Here is a 13555-nt window from a genome sequence, read left to right on the forward strand (position 1 = left end):
ACATTTAAACTTGTTAACCCTCGCAAGGCTGCCGGCCCAGATAGCATCCCTAGCCACATCCTCAGAGCATGCACAAACCAGCTGGCTGGTGTGTTTACGGACATATTCAATCGTTCCCCATCCCAGTCTGCTGTCCCCACATACTTCAAGATGGCTACCATTGTTTCTGTACCCAAGAAGGCAAAGGTAACTGAACTAAATGACTATCTGTCATTGACTACTTCTGTCATCATGAAGTGCTTTGAGAGACTAGTCAAGGATCATATCCACCTTACCTGCCACCCTAGACCCACTTCAGTTTGCATACCGCTCCAACAGGTCCACAGATGATGCAATTGCCACCACACTGCACACTGCCCTATCCCACCTGGACAAGAGGAATACCTACGTAAGAATGCTGTTTTATGACTACAGCTCAGCATGCAACACCATAGTACCCTCCAAGCTCATCATTAAGCTGGAGGCCTTGGGTTTCAATCCCGCCCTGTGCAGTTGGATCTTGGCCGCCCCCAGGTGGTGAAGGTAGGAAACAACATCTCAACTTCGCTGACCATCAACACTGAGGCCTCACATGGGTATGTTCTCAGCCCCCTCCTGTTCTCCCTGTTCACCCATGACTGCGTGACCATGCACGCCTCCAACTCAATCATCAAGTTTGCAGACGACACAACAGTAGTAGGCTTGATTACCAACAACGAGACAGCCTACAAGGAGGAGGTGAGGGCCCTTGGAGTGTGGTGTCAGGAAAATAACCTCTCACTCAACGTCAACAAAACAAAGGAGATGATTGTGGACTTCAGGAAACAGCAGAGGGAGCACCGCCCTATCCACATCGAAGGGACAGTAGTGGAGAAGGTGGAACATCCAGAAGGTGAGGTCAGTACAGATGCATCAAAGCTGGGACCGAGAGACCGAGAGACTGAAAAACAGCTTCAATCTCAAGGCTATCAGACTGCTGAACAGCAATCACTAACTCAGAGAGACTGCTGCCTACATAGAGACTCACTAGTCCCTTTAAACAATGCCACTTTAATAATGTTTACATATCTTACATTACTCATCTCAAATGTATATACTGCATCTTATACCATCTATTGCATCTTGCCAATGACGTTCAGCCATCACTCATCCATATATCTATATATACATATTCTTATCCCATCCGTTTAGATTTGTGTGTATTAGGTAGATGTTGGGGAATTATTAAATTACTTGTTAGATATTAATCTACTGTCGGAACTAGAAGCACAAGCATTTCGCTACACTGACATTAACATCTACCAACCATGTGAATGTGACCAATAAAATTGTATTTGATTTGACTGAAATGACTGCAACACTTAATAAAGAGCTGCAGTCAGTTTCAGAATGGGTGGCAAGGAATAAGTTAGCCCTAAATATTTCTAAAACTAAAAGCGTTGTATTTGGGTCAAAACATTCATTAAACCCTAAACCTCAACGAAATCTTGTAATAAATAATGTGGAAATTGAGCATAGAGCCATGACTACATGGAACTCTATTCCACATCAAGTAACTGACACAAGCAGTAAAATTTGATTTAAAAAACAGATTAAAAAAAACACCTTTTGGAACAGCAGGGACTGTGAAGCAACACAAACATACTGTAGGCACACACACACACACACACACACACACACACACACACACACACACACACACACACACACACACACACACACACACACACACACACACACACACACACACACACACACACACACACACACACACACACACACACAGATTTAGTACTGTAGATATGTGGTAGTGGTGGATTTAGTACTGTAGATATGTGGTAGTGGTGGAGCAGGGGCATGAGGGCACACGTTGTGAAATATGTGAATGTACTGTAAAGTGATTGAAATTGTATTAGCTGCCTTAATTTTACTGGACCCCAGAAAGAGTAGCTGCTGCCTTGGCACCAGCTAATGGGGATCCATAATAAATAGAAATACAAATTGCTGCAATAGAACTAGGACATGGCTAGCCTGGTCCCAGATCTCTTTGTGCTGTATTCCCATGTTTGGCATTTTTATTGATTTATTTTATTTACTTAATTTTTATTTATTTATTTATTTCACCTTGCGACCAGGCTATGACATGACTTCATCATGTATCCTCTTCCTGAAACTGACTGCACTCTATACAAATCAGTTTCATTTTTTATTTATATTGTAAATATTGTGTTTACATTAGAACTATATCCCATGTATATCTCTGAATAATAAATGCCTTGCATATGTAGGGCCAATATATCTGAATTAATTGTTTGTGTTGCTTGTGTCTCTCAAGACGAAATGCCTTGAATGAAGTGCACATCATAATAGTCATAGTCATGGCAAATTAATTAAACACATTGCATCTAATAGACTTTGAAGCACGATGACATTCAGGGGGGTTTAGGTGACAGAATTAATTGCAATATTTCAACAAATTCTAGGCCTACATCTGTCTGGATGTATGGGAGGGCATTAATACTCCCTCTCTAGGGTTGGTTGTGTTCGTATGGATTGGAATGCGAATCTTGAATATAGTGTACCACATAATCTCTTGCCTTGGAATCATTTATTGGTCGTTTTCCACCAGCCTGTGGTGGCATTTTTGTACCAAACAACATGTTATATTGTGAAGAATACGATTGCAGCTCCTTGGTTCTGTTATGTAAGGGTTAAACGCATCAACGTGAAGCTGGGCAGTGAAGCTGCGTGCCGCGCCGCGTTTAGACCTTTTGCGCTAGAGTAGCATACCAGTCGCGCCGCCCTACTCCAAGACAGGAGATGGGGAAGACCCTGGTGTGGAAAACCGTGTGGATTCACAACATACTTGTTGATCTTCTCTATTAAAATAGGCGGGCGTCATCCTAGTCGGCCTAAATCAGTGTATAGGAGGATTCTTATCTAACCAAAAGGCGGAGGAGATCCAGAGTGCCACGGAGGCAACACCGTTTAAAACGGAATGGATCACAAACCGTGCCGAGAGTAGGCTAATAAACCTAAAGCCGTTTCCTCATTTTTCCTCTGATATTTAATGTTTTCAACTCTGCCTCTCGATACGGTCTGATGAGCCAACCTAAAGTTAAGGTACGCGGGACTGAGGCTTCTTCCATATATTCAAATAACAGCTTGTATTTGTTGTTCGCCTTTATAAACAAGTATTGCTAAATGGTTATTTGCTATTGTTATCAACGTAATATCATTATTTTTAATACGGAAATATTGTCCGAATAGCATGTTAGGCTACAACAAGGATGACATTAATGGGCAACAAACACCTATTCAATGGGCAAAACGCAAAATGCAAATCAACATTGAGGAATTGTCCTTCAGAGCAGGGGATATCGCAGGGGAATTGGTACAGCATTCAAATCCTGTATTTTTGAAGATGCATATTAGGACGTTGTGTAGCCTATACAACTCGCACATAGTCAGATCAATAGACAATTACAGATACATTTGGTTATTTCGGTTTCCAACCATGGTTGATGAATCCACAATATTGACATCCTGGAAAAAACAGGCCAGGTAGAAGACGATATTTTATGTATTTTATTTGATTTCTATTTAACCTTTATTTAACTAGGTAAGTCAGTTAAGAACACATTCTTATTTACAATGACGGCCTTCCAAAATGCAAAAGTCCCCGTGGGGGCCTGGGATTAAAAATACAATATAAATATGGGACAAAACACACATCACAACAAGAGACAACACAACACTACACAAACAGAGACCTAAGGCAGCTACACTATGTGTATTAAAGTAGTCAAAAGTTTGGGATTTGGTCCCATATTCCTAGCATGCAATTATTACATCACAGCCAAGTCACCTGTGACACAAGTCAGTATTGGACTGAGGACTTTGGGAGATGACATGGAAACCTGCCACTAGGGGACCCCTGATTCCAATGGTTGCAAGTTCAAATCCAGCCTCTGATTCCAAAGGTAGCAAGTTTGAATCCTTGATAGAAAGTCATTATTTATATTTTTGTTTTATGCCTATCCAAAAATGTAACCCTTACCTTAGCCATTCAGAGTTAATGCCTAACCTTAACAATTTGGAGTTAATGCCTGTACTTAACCTTAAACATTTTGAGTTCATGCCTAAAGTTAACCTTAAATACTTCAACATTTGTCGCTTGGAACAACTTTGAAATTTGACATTTGAGAAACGTGGATGAGAATGTCTAATTCCGACGTGGTAGTACATCAACCTTGTGACTCTACAAACTTGTTGGATGCATTTGCTGTTTGTTTTGGTTTCAGATTATTTTGTGTTCAATAGAAATTATTGGTAAATATTGTATTATGTCATTTTGGAGTCACTTTGATTGTAAATAAGATTCTAATATGTTTCTTAACACTTCTAATACGAAGCTACCATGATTACAGATAGTCCTGAATGAATCGCGAATAATGATGAGTGAGAAAGTTACAGAAGCACAAATATCATACCCCCAAGACATGCCAACCTCTCACCATTTAAAAAACAGGGGAGGTTTGCATTTTTTTGGGGGGGGGGGGGGGTGATATTTATGCCTCTGTAACTTTCTCACTCATCATTATTCACAATAATTTCAGAATTATCCGTCATTGAATCAGGATTATCCGTAATCATGGTAGCAGTATTATCTCAAAACCGAAGTGCTGGACTACAGAGTCAAAACAACAATAAATGTGTTACTGTCCTATTACTTTTGGAGCTCACTGTACATATTCCAGAGAGCAAATAAATTATTGTAACTTCTTTGACACAACAGTATTGATGTAGGACTTGATTGTCTGGAACGGAAAATACAATAGTGCACCACATTTTTTGTATCTTCAGGACAGAAAGGATAGGCCTACATCCTATCCATGCATGTACTGTGCATGTTAATGTGTTCTGTTCAGTTGTTGAACATTTCTGCTTTGATTTTGAACCATCATTTGAATACAAATGCATGCAAATAGTTCATTAGTGAGGGAGGGACAGAGCATGCCGAAACATCCATATTCAACCGACATTGTGGATCCTTCCCCTGGTACTGTGTGGCTCTGTGATCATCCAAAGCATTCCATATACAACAGAGCAGGCTACTGAAAGAAAGGGTGGGAAGTGATGGTTTGTTTTGATTTGGGAAGTCGTTATAAACGGTTAGAGAAAACATCTTGTTTGAGTTGTAGAGGGACACCATTAAAACACCAGATTTAGGAAAGGCCTGCCATAGTAGCTTTCAGTTCTGTCATAAGCCTATCTTATACAGTAAATGTATTCAGTTCTTCGGCATGGTTGAAAATGGCTTTCTCAGTCCCAAACGTCTCTAGGCTATTATTTCTTAAAAGAAAAATGGGTTTGCGTGACTACAGAGTTTTATGGGTCTATCACTTATGTACTGCTTTTGTAGGTGATATAGACAGGTTGGTTGTTCAGCAACAGAACCAACGGGTGTTCAACTATGGGGAAAAGCAGACGGGTTGGCTTAGAATGCTGACAACATGTAAACTATATTTAGTCTCCAATGTTTATTGAAAACATAAATACATTTGCACAATGAGCACTTGTTGTCTCTCAAATACATCATTACAGTTGATGGTTAGATAGCTAGCGAATTTTATCCATATTAGCATAAACATAACATCAGTCAAAACAAGACATGGTATCAAGAACAAGATAAAACTAGCTGAAAGAGCCACCTACAATTTGCTATACGGCAGCTCTTTGTCATTGTTGCTAGCTATCTGGCCATCCAGAATCACAACACATGGACTTCTGCCCTATTGAATCGCGTGCATAATTTTCGTGACATTGTCAACTAACCCGTCTGTACAGCCAGGGGTGTAAAGTACTTAAGTAAAAAAATACTTAAAAGTACTACTCATTTTTTGTGGTATCTGTCTTGTCTTAATTTATTTAATTCACTATTTATATTTTTTCAAACTTCTACTTTTACTTCACCACAATCCTAAAGAAAATAATATAAGTTTTACTCCATACATTTTTCCTGACACTCAAAAGTACTCGTTACATTTTGAATGCTTAGCAGGACAGGAAAATGGTTAAATTCACAAACTTAGCAATCCCTGGTCATCCCTACTGCCTCTGATCTGGCAGACTCACTGAACACAAATGCTTCATTTGTAAATGATGTCTTAGTGTTGGAGTGTTCCCCTGACTATCTGTAGATTAAAAAAAAAACAAGAACATTGTGTCATTTGGTTTGCTTAATATAAGCAATTTGAAGTGATTTATACTTTTACTTATGAAACTTAAGTATATTTAAAACCAAATACTTTTAGACTTTTACACAAGTAGTATCTTACCGGGTGAATTTCACTTTTATTTGAGTCATTTTCTATTAAGGTATCTTTACTTTTACTCTAGTATGACAATTGGGTATTTTTTCCACAACTCTACAGCAACATGAACAGTGTACCATTAAATATTTAGAAGAATGCTTATTTTTCCCAAGTGAACTCGCCCTGGTTCCTCTCACCCAGTTGAGTGAACAGCGCACGCTGTCGTTTCAGCACCAGTGCAGAGTGGACATCGCTCACTTGAGCCGCTGCCACGTCCCCACTCACTATTCAGAAAAGGCGTGTGGACAGGACAGCACTCTCAGTCTGAGTGTATTACCATCATCTTTCTATTCACTCTTTTAGCATGGAGAACTGTTCTGACTATAGGTCACTGTGACTGCCCGGGCTAACGGCTCTATTTTAAAATCTTGTCATTGACATTTTTCTTATTCTCATTCTCCTCTCTTTTTTTCCCTCCTTCTTCCCCCAGATTCAAGGATGAAAGAAAACAAGCACAAATGTAGACTGTAACTTTTCCCCATCCGGATCTTGCCTGTTGGACAAATTGGAACTCGGTGGAACTCTCATTAGTTCAAAATGGAGAAATCCTCAACGGGATTGAATAAGAATGGCTCGCGATCGACCGCATCACTACCCCCGGAACCGGCGTACATAATCCACAGCAAGTCATGCTACCGCCGGGTAAGGCTCAATGTTGGGGGTCTTCCACATGAGGTCCTCTGGCGAACGTTGGATAGGTTACCACGCACCCGGTTAGGGAAACTACGAGACTGCAACACCCACGACTCACTCATGGAGGTATGTGACGACTACAACTTGGACGAGAACGAGTACTTTTTCGACCGGCACCCAGGGGCGTTCACGTCCATTTTGAACTTCTACCGGACCGGTAAGCTCCACATGATGGAGGAGATGTGCGCCCTGTCATTCAGTCAGGAGCTGGACTACTGGGGCATAGATGAGATCTACCTGGAGTCCTGCTGCCAGGCCAGGTACCACCAGAAGAAAGAACAGATGAACGAGGAGCTCAAAAGAGAGCAAGACACCTTGAACGATAGAGAGGGAGAAGAGTTCGACAACACGTGTTGTGCTGAGAAACGAAAGAAACTCTGGGACCTTCTGGAAAAGCCCAGTTCGTCTGTCGCAGCAAAGGTAACCTTTCATTCTAAATATCATATGTGGACAGTATGCCTTTAACTTGTTTATCATTACTTATTTTTATTGATAAAAATGCTCCACGTTATAGCAGTGGAAGAGAGAGAGAGAGATACAGAGGGAGAGAGAGAGACAGAGAGAGAACTGATTAATTAAACATGTGTGACTATTGACTAAATGAATCAGAATTAGGAAAGTCAATCAGAAAACAGTCATAGCTTCTGTACTGTCATGATGGGTTTATTTATATTAGGGCCTTATCAGGCCTGCTGAAATACAATCACTATTCCTTTGCTGTGTTACATCAACGTAATACCAACCATGAGCCCCAATAGTGATGTGAGCAGGTGTAAACTGGAATGGATGAGCTCAGCCAGCATTGCTCATTACTTCTTCCTCTAAGGCCATGTCAGGAGGGCTCAGCTAGAGCTAGCTTTCTTCACGCTGCTCAGAGAGCGAGAGAGCGAGAGAGCGAGTTTTAAATCATCTTTATTGGGTCTGGGGGCCCACCACACAATAAATACTCATACAAAACCACAGTTACACATCAATTAAAAACACAACTCCAATTCCTCCTCCACAGTAACTAAACACAACAGCCTCTGAATACCCCATATACTCAAAAACATATCAATGTTGTTGACAAGTTTATAATAGGCAAACTCAACCCCTAGTCTCCCTGCCAACATTCCCTCCAGCAGTCCCACCACATCCACAGACCCCTGTCCCCGAATACTGTTCTTTCGGGTCTTCCACATCGCTAATTTTGCTGCCCCTAACACAAAATTAAGCAACACAACTACACCCTTTTGATTTAACCTATACTTTGGCCCAAATATATACAGTTGGGAAGAGAAAACCTCTCCCAACGTTGAGAACCAATCAGTGATCAGTTCAATCATCCCGACCAACCTGGGACACAGTAAAAACAGATGTGCCAGAGATTCAGACTCGGCACAGAATGGGCACCCCTCCCCAACAGTAGGGTCCAGGTGTACCAGATGCATGTTGGTGGCTATAGCTCCATGTATTATCCTCCATTGGAGGTCAGCTGTCCTCTTATCAATAGGCAGTTTGTATAATGATCGCAAACAGCTTTTTGGAGAGGCACCTGGACCAAGCACACCCGCCCACCTCATCGATTTTACCCCTTCCAGGGAAGAGGCATGGGACACCTTTACACATATTCTGTACATGGCCTTCTTTCCCACCTCCTTGAACTCCCCCAGCTCCGGGGTATCGAAGGAAAGCAGCATCCCCACATCCTCCTCGAATGCCCCCATCGTAGCACTAACAATCAGTGCAGGGAACACATAATCCAGACGCTCCTTCCACCGATCAGATTTGGAAGTGTCAGTCACAAACTGCAGATGAAGTACTGGCAAGGAGTCACAGACCTCAGCGACGACCTTCCTCAGTAGGCGAGATGATCGGATCCCCGCTCTTTCTCCCAGCTCCTCCAACGATCTGCTCCTGCTCCGCATCAGATGACCCAGCTTGGTACACCCCACGCCTAACAGGCATGAACGTAGGCTAGCTGAACCCAAAAAACGGGACTGGATGGCAGTGTTTTGAAAAAGAGGCACTTCAAAAAGCCACATCCCTGGTGGCGTGCCAGCCTTACGGGACTTGACAAGGACTCTCCAAGTCTGCATAACAGACTCATAAAATGGAGTCAGGCCAGGCAAATCACCCCCCTCCAGCTTTAAGAGGAAAAGGTGCTTGTCTAAGCCCAAACAGCCCACTCTCCTCATCAATATGTAGGCTGTTTTGACCCAGCTAGAACCGTCTCTGTACAACAATCTCTGGGCTGCTTGAAGCCGGAAAGCCATGATTCTAGAGGAAATGTCCACCAGGCCTTGCCCACCCTCGTGCAGCGGCAGGTGCAGGGCTGCAGCTTTAATCCAGTGTTGTCCAGACCAGAAGAAATTGACAAGGGTCCTCTGAAGCTCTTGTACCAGACCCTTTGGTGGCTGCAAAATCATTTGTGCCACAGGGTAGAGGCAGCAAGATTATTAGCTACCAGTACCCTTCCCCTATAAGACAGCTGGGGCAGCACCCATTTTCATCTTGACAGTCTGGCACACACTTTCTCAAATACACCCTCCCAGTTCTTTTTCTGAAAGACATCGGAGCCTAGAAAAACCCCCAAAGTCTCATCCCATCTCTGCCCAACTGAAGCCCCCCTGGTAACTGTGGAACGGACCCCGTTTGAAGCCGACCTGCCCACAGCACTTCACTCTTTCCCCAATTGACTCTAGCTGAGGAGGCCCCCTCATACACCTTTAAATCGTTTGAGAGAACCTTAACATCCTCACCCCCTGTAATAAAAACTATCACGTCATCTGCATACGCAGACAGTGCTATCGTGGGACCCTTCTCTGTGCCAGGTGTAATACGCTCTTAAAAAACAAAGCATTGGTTCAATCGCCAGATTATATAACTGCCCTGAAATTGGGCGTCCCTGCCTGATGCCCCTTTGGACAGGGATAGGGCAACTCAAACCACCCCCCACCTTCACCATACACGAGGCCCCAGCATACAGTAAATTCATCCTAGACAAAAAAACATCCCCAAACCCAAAGGCTTTCATAGTTTTAAACAAGTACTGGTGGTCCACACAATCAAAAGCCTTCTCCTGATCCAAAGAAAGTAAACCCACATTTACATCAGACAGTTTACAAATGTCTAAAACATCGCTTATCAGAAACAAGTTGTCAACAATAGAGCGATCAGGTACACAGTAGGACTGGTCCTTGTGGATCAACAATCCCAGATACTCTTTCAACCTGTTTGAGAAACAATTTTGTATTCAGCGCACAGCAAAGCAACAGGTCTCCAATTTTTTATGAGAGCCAAATCCCCCTTTTTTGGCAACAGTGAAAGCACCGCAGGTTGACAGGATACAGGAAGAGAACCCTCATGAAAAGATTCATACACCACTTCATAAAAATCCTCCCCAATAGACCCCCAAAAGTGCTTATAAAACTCAGATGGTAAACCATCGATGCCAGGGGCTCAGCCTGTTGAGAGCTGCATAACTGCTGTGGACAGCTCTTGCAGTGTAATTTCAGAGTCCAATGCGACTCTCTGCTCAGGTCCCAATTGAGGAAGACCGTGTAACAACTGTTCAGTACACAGAGAGTCACAATCCAAGGCATGTTGACGCATTTCAATGTCATCCGTGGTCACCTTCCCATCAGGGAGACGAAGGCAGACCATCTGTTTACGTTGAAATGCCGACTGTCCTAGGTTAAAAAAAAAGTGCTAGGAGCATCCATATCCTTGAGGGAAGCGAAACGAGATCTAATCAAGGCACCCTTCACTCTTTCATGCAGAATTGACCTCAGTTCATGTCTATTGTCCTGTAAGTTCATGACTAGTCCAGGGTCATTCTGAGTGAACAGCTTCAATTCAATAGACTTGATGTCCTGTTCAAGGGCCTTGATAGTCTCTTTAACTTCAATTTGAGACAGAGCAGTATAATGTTGACAAAATACTTGTATTTGGGCCTTCCCAACCTCCCATCATTGTCTCAAGGACTCAAAATTCCTTTGTGTAACCCTCCATTTTTCCCAAAACGACAAAAACCTGTCACAAAACATGACATCATGTAACAATTTAACATTAAAATACCAGTAAGGTGATGACCTTCGTGGACAGGACAAGTGAATATCAACAGTAACAATATGATGATCAGAGATACCCACAGGAGTAATGGCACACTTTCCAACCCTACTACAGTATTGCTCAGATACATACAACCTGTCTAACCTTGCTGCACTGACACAACCTTCATACATTTTTAGCCATGTGTACTGCCTAACTTTGCATTCCTTACTCTCCACACACCAGAAAGCTCAAACTCAGTTAATAGGCCAGGCATGCAAGTGGCTGACTGCAGGTGAGGTTCTTCAGCGGTGCGATCAACAGTAAAATCCACTGTACAGTTCCAGTCACCCCCTAAAACCATACACCCCTCTTGATCACACTGTCTTGAGGTTTCCTTTATTTGATCAAATATAGCAATATGCTCTGTACCCTCATTAGGAGCATGAACATAAAAAATAAAAAAACATAACGTCCACCTTGACCAATAAAACCCGACCCTTGACAATCTCTGTTGTAGATACCACAGTCACCCTTAAACCTGAGGAAAACAAGATGGCCACCCCAGCACTGAAATTAGTACCATGAATGAGTACATGCTGCCCCTCCCACCACATACCCCAGTCAACCTCATTTTCCTCATCACTATGTGTCTCCTGTAGGAAAACTACCTTAAGCCTTTTTTGTTTTATTACTTTTAATACCCAATCCCTCTTATTTCTGTCCCTTCCCCCATTAATATTGAGAGAACCTACCCTTAGTACCTCCATATAGAAAAGAGAAAAGAAAAGCAGAAGAAACCACAGAGAAACCAAGGAGAAAAAAGACACCCTATGAAGCATGATCTTCATCATTGTTTTAATCTTCTCTTATTAACCTGACCACGTTTCCCACCACCTTTTGCTGCTGCAACAGCAGTAATACATTTCCTCAAGTGAAACCGCTTCCTCTCACTCAATTGGTCTAACCCCACCGTCTTCTGTAACATCACAGCTGACCTCACAAACTTATCAACATCAAAATAATCTGCCAATTTGACAGATTTCCCAAAAGTCTGATCCAGAAACTCATTTACCTCCTCTAGATCGTAAATTGAGTCCTCACCAGCAGCTATCATATCAAAAGAGATATCCATATCCTTCTCCTGATCCTCAGCTGAGACCACAGACAACTGACTCCCCTCTACCACATTCCTTTCAACACTCCCCACTTGCACCTCATCATTCATACCAGGCATCTGCTCCAATACCTGGGAGACTAGCCCCACCTGAACCTCATTACTCGTAGTGGGCATCTCCTCCACTACCTGGGAGCCTAGCTCCACATGAACCCCAGCACTCGTAGTGGGCATCTCCTCCACTACCTGGGAGCCTAGCTCCACATGAACCCCAGCACTCGTAGTGGGCATCTCCTCCACTACCTGGGAGCCTAGCTCCACATGAAAACCCTCCTGTACCTCATTACTCGTAGTGGGCATCTCCTCCACTCCCTGGGAGCCTAGCTCCACATGAATCCCCTCCTGTACCCTGTTACTCGTAGTGGGCATCTCCTCCACTACCTGGGAGCCTAGCTCCACATGAACCCCCTCCTTTACCCCAGCACTCGTACTGGACACCTCCTCCACTACCTGGGAGCCTAACTCCACATGAACCCCCTCCTTTACCCCAGCACTCGTACTGGGCACCTGCTCACCAGTCCTTACCTTCTACAACAATACTTTTCTGCTGCATAACATTTCCCTCTAATGCAAGTTGCAACTCCATGCCCTCAACACGGATAACGTTCCTCAGCAACAGGTGCTTGTGGCTGTTCTACAGCTGTCGGTCCATCTCTCCCTACATTAGTGGGCCCAGGCGTTACGATGACCACCTGCGCCCCTCCCTCTGCCTTCTCCCTTTTCGGGCAAGCATGTCGCTTATGACCAATATCCCCACACTCAAAACACAGTTGACTACCCGTACTAGCATAAGCCATATACATTCTATTGTCATACTTGATTTTAAACGATAACTCTAAAGTCTGCTCCGATGAGTCCAAAAACATAAACACCTGTCGCCGAAATGACATAACCTGTTTCAACGCCGGGTGTTTGACACCCAACGGGACAACCTTAATTGAACTGGCGAACTTCCCAAAGCGCAATAACTCACGCTCCAATGGCTCATTTGGAATAAACGGCGGCACATTTGAAATTGTTACCCTTGTTGACGAAGAAATAAAGTGGCGTAACTTGAATAAACATTCCTTTAAGAAGTACACCATGCTCAACCATACGATCAACCAGACACTCTTCTTTAAGAAGTACACCATGCTCAACCATACGATCAACCAGACGCTCTTCTTTAAGAAGTACACCATGCTCAACCATCCAATCAACCAGACACTCCTCTTTAAGAAGTACACCATGCTCAACCATCCGATCAACAAGACACTCTTCTTTAAGAATTACACCATGCTCAACCATATGATCTACA

General features: G+C 43.0%; 1 protein-coding gene across 1 annotated transcript in view; it reads left to right on the forward strand.

Moving 5' to 3' along the window:
• The first annotated feature begins 6784 nt into the window (after positions 1–6784).
• The window catches only part of LOC110528337 (potassium voltage-gated channel subfamily B member 1-like), a 73107-nt gene continuing 66336 nt past the window's right edge, over positions 6785–13555 (forward strand). The window contains exon 1 of the mRNA XM_021610333.3: positions 6785–7469. Within this exon, the coding sequence (XP_021466008.1) occupies positions 6894–7469 (576 nt within the window). The 5' untranslated portion in view covers positions 6785–6893. The remainder of the gene's footprint in view (positions 7470–13555) is intronic.

This window comes from Oncorhynchus mykiss, chromosome 7, assembly GCF_057628025.1.
Source record: "Oncorhynchus mykiss isolate SJ-2025 chromosome 7, ASM5762802v1, whole genome shotgun sequence".
NCBI lineage: Eukaryota > Metazoa > Chordata > Actinopteri > Salmoniformes > Salmonidae > Oncorhynchus > Oncorhynchus mykiss.